Raw genomic sequence first — 9,180 nt, 5'->3', positions numbered from 1 at the left:
ATGTCAAAATCATACACAAAGCACTAAAGGTGTGCTGTATTCCATCATTTTTATATATAAAATTCCCACTTTTCAAGTACAAACCAGACATCTACTGCAAACCAATTTTGAATAAAAAATAAGATATTACTATTGTTATTTTTATATAAAAACTGAATAAAAACAAAAGATATTGTTTTCTAATAAAATTAGAACCCTGTTTTATACAACCTACTTGACATGGATAAATTAAAGAAGTACAGGCTGTTCCATCTACTAAGCCTGCACATATAATATATATTTTTATAAATAAATTATTAAAATTTTGCACACTCAATGAAATAAAACTTTTAAAAGTTCTTAGTTTTTTTATTTAATTTTAAGTTTTAACTTAATTTTATAAATAAAAAGTAACATATTTAACTCTAATGAAAATGAATGAAACAAAATGTTTCACGTTAATAATACATGTATGAAATATTAGGTTATTATTTTTCAACTGACTTGATATTCGATTAACAGTCAAATATATATATAATATATATATATTATGTTTGAGTGAATTTATTTTTAATACAATATGTATATTATTCAAATTCCTTCTCATTCTTGAACGTTTAAATATATTTAATATTACATATTATTGTATATTATTTCAGCAATAATATTAATTACATTAAACTTAATTGAAGAACGATTGTTTTTTATTAGGATACTTTTGATGAAAAGTAATACCTACCATCATCATCATCTTTGGATCTCATCGATGAGGCATCCTATAAATATTTGTCATTATAGTAAACATTAAAAAAAACAATAATGAATTTGTACTTTAATTAAAACAAACTTTCAGTGACTAAGTTGAAAGAAGTTGATAAGTTAAGGGAGTAAATGTAGATTTATCCATGAAAGATTAATGGTTTTGGTGGTCTTTACGACGTAACCCTAGTACTATTTAAGGAAACCAAAAGCCATTTCAACGTATACAGAAACACAAAAAGAATAGAAGAATCAATGTCTTCTCTTCATTTTCTTCTTCCCTTCACGATTTTACTTCTTCTTTTCCATCAAAATTATTGTTTTCCTTCCAAACAAACACTCCTTTTACCGCTCAAGAAAACCCTCGGTGCTCATCATCGACGCCCTCTTCCCCCTTCCGCCGTCGCTGTCCCCGCCACCGACAAGTTACCCTTCCGCCATAATGTTACGTTAACAGTTTCGTTGTTCGTCGGTTCGCCGCCGCAGGAAGTTACTATGGTCCTCGACACCGGGAGTGAACTATCGTGGCTTCACTGTAAAAAAACGCCAAATTTAAATTCCGTTTTCGCCCCTCAACTCTCCAAGTCTTACAAACCCGTCCCTTGTATTTCACCGGTTTGTAAAACCCGTACCCATGACTTACCCGTACCCGCTTTCTGCGACCCAAATAATAAATATTGTCACGTGGCTGTCTCTTACGCCGACGCTACCTCAATAGAAGGAAATCTCGCGTATGAAAATTTCGTTATCGGATCTTCGGCCCGGCCCGGGTTTTTATTCGGGTGTATGGACTCAGGTTACAGCTCGAATTCGGAGGAAGATTCGAAAACTACAGGGTTAATGGGCATGAACCGCGGGTCGTTATCTTTTGTTAGTCAAATGGGATTCCCCAAATTCTCGTACTGCATATCGGGTTTCGATTCGTCCGGGGTTTTACTCCTCGGCGATGCGAGATTCTCGTGGCTTCGCGAGTTAAATTATACTCCTTTGATTCAAAAATCCGACCCGTTACCGTACTACGATCGGGTTGCATATACAGTCCAACTAGAAGGTATTAAAGTCGGGAATATATTATTGGGCCTACCGAAATCCGTTTTTTTACCCGACCACACCGGAGCGGGCCAAACAATGGTCGACTCGGGTACCCAATTTACTTTCTTATTGGGTGAAGTTTATACCGCTTTACGAAACGAGTTTTTGCAACAAACAAGAAGAGTTCTCCGGGTTTACGAAGATCCGAATTTCATCTTCCAAGGGGCAATGGATTTATGTTATCAGGTCACGGGTTCATCTCGACAAAGTTTCTCGAATTTACCGCCAGTTAGTTTGATGTTTAGAGGTGCCGAGATGAGTGTATCCGGCGAGAGACTATTATACCGGGTACCCGAGATGAGTAAGGGGAACGATTCGTTGTATTGCTTCACATTCGGGAACTCTGATCTCCTGGGGATCGAGGCGTTTGTGATTGGGCATCATCATCAACAAAACGTGTGGATGGAGTTTGATTTAGTAAATTCAAGGGTTGGATTTGCTGAGATAAGATGCGATCTGGCTGGTCAAAAGCTTGGGGTGGGTCCATGAAATGTAGGACCCCACCAAAAGAATGTAAAATTATGAAGGTTTTTTTTGGGTGTTAATGATGGACCCACATAATTCCTATCAACGGCCCACCTTGGTTTGACGAAGGTGGACCATTGATCGGACAATGTATGGCCTTGATCGGTAAAGCATGCAATGTATGGACTTGATTGAAAAGGCATGGGAATCATTTCTTTTTATTGTATATATCTTTTTTTTTAAAAAAAATTGTTTTCTGTATGTGCAGGCTTTTAGGTACGCTCAAATGATTATTTTAGTAATTGAAACTTTAAAAGTCAAAAAATTATTATTAAATTTATCAAATTATTATAAACGATCATTGTGGCATTATAATAAGTATACAAATTTGATAAATTTCATTACCATATTGTAACAATTCAATAAAATTTAAAGGTTATTTTATAAAAGTTTGATAGATTAACTAACTATTGTAGGACTTTTGAAAGCTTAATAACTAAAATGAGAATTTGAAAATAGTTTAGTAACTTTTTGTGTTCTTTACTCAAAATTTAAGGGTTAAAATGACTCTTTTGGAAACATTGAGGGCAAAAAATATCATTATACCTATTAATAAAATAGGATAAAGTACATAAATGGTCCCTTGATTATATGATGTTTGTTTTATCGAGTCCCCCAGCTATTAAAAATTATAAAATGATCCTTCAATTATAGGACATTATTTTGTTAAATCTCCTACTATTGAAAGTTACAAAATAGTCACCCCACTATTTATATATTCCAAATCCGTCTTTTTCATTAAAAAATTATGGTCGTTTGAGCTATACGTTAACATATGGACTGTGATATTATGATGGTCTTTTGAGATCATATTTTATTATCTCCATATTAACAGATTAACGTCTAGCTCGGGATGTAGTCAATTTTTTAAAGATAAAGAACGAATTTTGAACATATGAATTGTCAGATGATAATTTTATAACTTTTAATAGTCAAAAATTAAAAAAAATAATATCTTATAGTATATAAATATTTTATAACTTTTAACTATTAAAATATTTAAAAAATATATATTCTTATGATTTATGTACTTTATCAATAAAATAAAATAATGGGAGGTCTATATATTTTGACTGCCTTTTATGATTTTTTATTAGCTGGAAGGGGAGGATAGGGTACGTTTCCAGGTTTTACGAACTGTGGTGGACCCTACCTATCAAAAGCTTTGATACGATTTCGAGAAAGCACGTGTACATCTAATAACGAAGCTTTTATCACAAAGTCAAATTTATACATCGGCACGTGCAAAAACTAGGACCCACCTCAGTTGCACTTTCCTCTTTTTTATAATATATATTTTAAAAAGAAGAAATTCAGTCAGAAGACAGAGATATTCCTCTACTCTGTTGTCACCTATCAGTTTCTGACAGTGCCGTGTTTGTTTGTTTTGTCTAAAAACGATAATAGAAGGCAAATTTCATCAATGGGAGGCAATTGTTTTGTTCTTTGCTCATTGCAGTCCCTAGTTTTAAGAATTTAGGGTTAATTTGGAAGCAAAAAAATATTTTTGACTGTAGTGACATGTTCACGTGATTCAGTGTAATTTTTTTTATTTATATAACCACTAGTATCGAATTTATTAATCGATTAATTTAGATTAATTATTGTAAAGGTCAATTATGGATAAGATATCATAATATAATTTTCTTCCCCCTTAATTACATAATTTAAACCCCTAATATTATTTAAAAGATATAATATCTCATCGTATTAAATCAACGTATAGTTGATGATTCATTCCAATTTTAAAAGATGTTACATTTAACTTGATCTGATTTTACATCTTATTAATTCGATTAAATACAATGAGTTGAGTTAAACTACTATAGATGAAGGCTGCTGACCCTTGGCAGTTTGAGGTTACAGGGACTATGAGTTGAGGGCTAAGGAGGATCATCTCAATGAGACGTGAAGTTTGGTCGATTCTGGAATGACTAGTTTTGTGAGTGTTTGTGAGATCTGGGCAGACATGCGGGTTAAGGGAGTTGAAATCTCTTTCCCGTTGTATTTGTCTAAACATTTTATTATTGCTTGGCTTGCTATTCTGAATCGTCTTGCAATTAAAGACTGATTGCTTCATATGGGACTTGTTGTGTATTCTGTATGGATCCGTTACTGAGATTAGAGATCACATTTTTTCCAGACGTCTTTTTCTTATTGTATTTGTAAGAGGGTCCTCGGGCTTTGCGGAACGGGAAGGGCATTGAGCTTGTTTTAGAACCTTAGTTAGGAATAAGGAGAAAATTTTATCTTGTATTAAGGAGGCTGTGTATATAGAACTCTCTTGGAGGGATATTGATAGGAAGGATGTGGTTATTTTTCAATTATGTATAGCTTGAGATATTCTTGAGTGAGTACCAAATTTTTTGTAAGTACTCGATCTCCTTGTAATGGTGTACTGCTTTCATTTAGATACAGTACTAACAATTTATCCCCAAAAAAATGGATTCACATAATAAAATTAAAAGAATCAATTATTATTAAAATAATATTTTTAGTAACTAAAAAAATCAATTTTTAATAAAATTATTGTTTCATTTGATTTAAGAAAAAATTATATTTAAACAATATTAGAGTTCAAATGAAACTAAAAGTCAAATAGAAAAATAAAAAAGTTGAGAAATTAATGGGAAATTAAGTAAAAACTTGGAGGCTAAATATGCAATTATCCAAAATATGTCAAGAAAAAGGAGGTTAAAAACGGCGACGTTATGGAATATAGTTTACACCGTTTCGGAGTCTTCGTTAAGGTTCAGACCAGAGAAAGCAAAATAATAATTGTTGGCAAGCTGACGAGGAAACTCAGGAAAGGCGTTAGGCAAGGAAAGCCTAACTCGTCCGGGTCAAATAGCTCTTTCGCAGACTCAGTCCTTTAATCGCGAATCTAATACCTTGGACATTATATTTCTCGAAGAAGAAACCGGTACGCCGTCGTTTGCTCCCTCCGATCTCCGTAAGTATCCTTTTTTTCTATTCCATTTCGTCATTTCTTATTCATTTTTTTACAATTATCTGAAAGCTTTTAATCCACTGATTAACGATCTATTAATTGAAGCCACTTATTTATGTAAATAATTAGATGTTAGGATTTTTAGGTAATTTTGCTGGAAATTTCGGAATCGAATCGATGTTTTTTATTTGTTGTTCGATTAACTAATGTAAAATCTATTAAATTTGATTGCAGATAGAATCATTTCGATTTAGGTGGAATTTTGAAGGATGGAGTTAATAACATACAAAATTTCCTCTTTTAATATATACATATATATATATATATACGTTGGCAAGTATAGGAAATGAGAATTGAATATGATTTCATTGGTTTTTCTGATTAAATGTTACTATGTTTTCTTTGTGTAGCTTTTTTTTTGGACTCAATTTTAGTAAATTTAATTCATTTTATTCTGCTGAGACTGGAATATTTGGGATTTTTTTCATTTTTATTTGTATTTAGTTGGGCTGGTGAATTTTTGCTTACTACAACAATGAGTTTCGTTTACCGAGGGACGAGATCAGATTTAGAGAGTGGATTTCCCGGCTTTACTTCCGAGAGGCAGACTGTGGTATGTTACTATTACTTCACACACTTATGTTTCATTGTTATGGTCACGATACATCATTCCATTTAGACTTCGATTGTTCGAATTGATGATGAAAACCCATTTACAGTTATGTTTTGTTCATTCATAATTGTTTTTAATTCATTTTTTCCGGCATAAATATTTTGATTTAAGTCAATTGGTTCTTAGCATGTCCATACAGGACGTCCGGTTAATTCCAACTCTCTTGTGTTTTTCGTTACAGTTACTTGTTTATCATTGTGTTTATCTTAATTTTTGCTTTCCTTTTTTAAAAAAAAAACACTTTTCTTGTTGCTACAGTACTTCTGCTATTCATGATTTTGAATTCACAACAGATGTCACCTAATTTTCTGGTAATTTCCTTCACCAAGTAGTTAAGTTTCTTATGGTGTTTGCTTCTTTGGTATAAAACGTTGAACTAATTTAAGGGGCTTTTATGTTACTTTATTCATGTAGCTTTGGCTGGTGCTTGGTGTGTTTTTTATGGCAACGTCTTTAAGAATGTATGCCACCTGTCAACAACTTCAAGCTCAGGCACAAGCCCATGCTGCCGCGGCGAGTGCACTTTTGGGCTATGCTGAACTACGGTTGCATATGCAACCATCTATTGCACTTGCAACCAGAGGGCGTCTACAAGGTCTGAGATTGCAGCTTGCCCTTCTTGACCAAGAATTCGATGATCATGGTAAGGTGTTCAAAACCTGGTTTCATAATGAATTTCTCAAGTTTCATAGTTTGATTTTTCTAGGACACCATCAATTTGATAATCTTGGTAACGTGTTCAAAATTCGATGATCTTTCCCTTCTACTAGGTCTTATAAGTGGCAGGGATTGTAAATTTACAAACCATATCTAGGACACTTTTTGATTGTTCCTTCCCCTCTTCGGTATTGTGCTTCATGATGCTCAGAAGTTTTCTTTTTCACTAGACTATGAAACTCTGAGAGCACTTGGTTCCGACAATGTCCCCAACGCTGCTTCAATGAGTGAAGAAGAGATAAATGCCCTGCCTGTTCACAAGTACAAGACCTCTGCTCCTCAATGGTTAGTATCGATTTTCTTCATTTATTTGTTTTCATGTCAAGAACATAAAACTTCCTCCTCTGAATGTTGGAAGTGCAACCATTTGGTTTTATAAAAAAGAGGTATATGTGTCGACTGTCGAGTTATTCCTTGTTATGTCTTGTTTGGATATTAAACAAAGCCTTTAAAGGAAGCATGGAGGAAACTTTATGTCTTCTGTCCGCACAACATTTGCGAGCATCTCCTGTGGATCATCTGATACCAATTGTTAATGCTGTATTTTTGTCGATGGGGCTATATTTTTTGAATGAGAAACGGATGATGACTGATCTTTAGAATGTGAAGTTATTTTTTGTGATGTTAAAGCTATGTGTGCTCTATTGAACAATTTTATAAGCTAATAGTCTTACAGAAGTCAGTTCTGCTTGCAGCAACGTCTCTCCGATGCAACAAGTGTCATCTTCCAACTCACCTCAGGTATTTTTACTTCTCTTCACTCTTTTCTATCTCAACATGATTTTAATCGGGGATTCACTCCAACTTTGCTTTATTTCGAATCGATATTTTAAACGGTATGATCCAGTAATTTATTGTTTTTGGTAGAAGAGGCAGGATTCGACCAATCCAATTAGCATCAAGAAGGGTTCCGAAGATGAATTGACCTGCAGTGTTTGCTTGGAGCAAGTTAGTGTCGGCGATCAACAAGTTAGTGTTAGCATCAACAAGTGTCGGCGATCTTATCTGCAGTTTACCCTGTTTGCATCAGATTCTTTTCCCCCTCCTTTCATTGTTTATGAAGTCGAGTATGGTAGAGGCAAATATTGAATGTCCTTGTCATATCACCTTTCACAAGTTTATGATAGATTAACTGCAGTTTCATGCTAACTGCATCGACCCGTGGTTGCGACAACAAGGTACGTGTCCTGTTTGTAAATTCCGGGTCGGATCTGTATGGCAGGAAATCGGTGGAATAGATGCTTCCTTCATGGCTTAAGTACTCTTCGAGGACACCTGCTTGTTCGTCAATGTATCTAACATACATGCATGCACATGCATATTATTTCTTGAAGGGCTGTAATTACTTGATGGCCAACGATCATATGATCACCTAACAAGTAGTGTAATGATATGCTTGTACTTATCGGTTATGTTGCCGATTGGTTCCGGTTGGAAAATTTTGTTCGGAATTTGTCCAGTTACAGGTCGAAGGCTTGAGAAAGCTTGAGCCTGCGATGCATATTGTAAACTTGACAGTTCGTTTGTTCATGTCGTATTATTTTTATAAATAATATTAAACAAACTTTGTGATTTTAAGTTAATAAAAAATATATTTATAAATAGTCCAATTATCTAATATAATGTTCCTATTATTTTAGGCTAAGCAACTATTAAACAAACTGTGATTCTAAGTTAATAAAAGATATATTTTTAAAAAATTGAAAGAAAATAAAATGGGTCTGTTTTAATGTGGCTTATTTAGGGAAATAATAAGAATTTTTTTTAAAAAAATTAGGAGATAGGGGTATTGAAAATTTATTTAGGGAATTAGGTTAAAAGAAATAGAAATTGGTTAAGTCGTCCCTAGTAGTTAATGATTCTTCTGTTGAGATAAAAAATAAAATTGGAATTAAAGTCGGTTGCGTTTGTGGGTGATTTTATAAAAATCCAGCGTAGTTGATGATTTAAAAGGTCTGATTCGTGTTTGTGTTAACATACATATAATAGGTTGGATTATACATTTTTTTGCAGAGTGCGAATATATAATATTGTTATATATAGTTGATTTCCCATTGAATCCTATCAAATAGGCTAAATTAAAAACCCACCAAATGAGCTTTGGACTCGTATATAATCATTGAGCTTGATGGAATACGGCTCAGCCCAATAATATTCTCAAAGTTTGAGCCTAGGAAAAAGCTTTTTATTTTATCATGTGTTTTTTTAGATGAAGAGATGTTCAAATAATATTTTTTAATTATCCAATTCAATTATTTTTAATATGGAGACATGTGATGCAATTTTTTAATAGTTCGGAGTGATTACAAGATAATATTTGTTCATAATCTTTTTAAACTATTAATAACATATATATACCTTGTAGATTTATTTGTTTGAACTCGGATCCTTTAGAAAGAATAACACTCTTTTTTACCACTAAAGTCACGCAATAGATTCACACATGATGCCATCAACTCTTCCTAGAAATGAAAAATATATTGTA

At 33.3% G+C, this 9,180-nt stretch overlaps 2 protein-coding genes across 11 annotated transcripts; both read left to right on the top strand.

Annotated features, from left to right (window-relative positions):
• The first annotated feature begins 956 nt into the window (after window positions 1-956).
• On the top strand, window positions 957-2,553 carry LOC120213311 (aspartic proteinase PCS1-like). The gene has a single exon (XM_039211483.1). It carries the CDS (start codon window positions 994-996, stop codon window positions 2,317-2,319), a length of 1,326 nt encoding a protein of 441 aa, XP_039067414.1. The 5' UTR covers window positions 957-993; the 3' UTR covers window positions 2,320-2,553.
• Window positions 2,554-5,095: 2,542 nt separating this feature from the next.
• LOC120213312 (E3 ubiquitin-protein ligase SDIR1-like) lies at window positions 5,096-8,240 on the top strand. 10 transcript variants are annotated; one of them, XM_039211490.1, is made up of 10 exons: window positions 5,096-5,308; window positions 5,810-5,918; window positions 6,105-6,159; window positions 6,237-6,289; window positions 6,393-6,621; window positions 6,866-6,980; window positions 7,379-7,436; window positions 7,563-7,647; window positions 7,685-7,725; window positions 7,834-8,240. In XM_039211490.1, exons 2-10 carry the CDS (start codon window positions 5,841-5,843, stop codon window positions 7,951-7,953), a joined length of 834 nt encoding a protein of 277 aa, XP_039067421.1. In that variant the 5' UTR covers window positions 5,096-5,308; window positions 5,810-5,840; the 3' UTR covers window positions 7,954-8,240. The 10 variants fall into 10 exon arrangements, with proteins under 10 accessions (XP_039067421.1, XP_039067424.1, XP_039067420.1 ...); XM_039211493.1 differs by lacking the exon at window positions 6,105-6,159; XM_039211489.1 differs by lacking the exon at window positions 5,096-5,308 and having other exon boundaries at window positions 5,630-5,918; window positions 7,391-7,436; window positions 7,572-7,647.
• Window positions 8,241-9,180: the final 940 nt, after the last annotated feature.

This window comes from Hibiscus syriacus, unplaced genomic scaffold (assembly GCF_006381635.1).
Source record: "Hibiscus syriacus cultivar Baekdansim isolate YM2019G1 unplaced genomic scaffold, ASM638163v2 tig00110020_pilon, whole genome shotgun sequence".
Lineage (NCBI taxonomy): Eukaryota > Viridiplantae > Streptophyta > Magnoliopsida > Malvales > Malvaceae > Hibiscus > Hibiscus syriacus.
The sequence above is the reverse complement of the archived record's forward strand: the minus strand, read 5'-3'. Positions and strand labels throughout refer to the sequence as shown.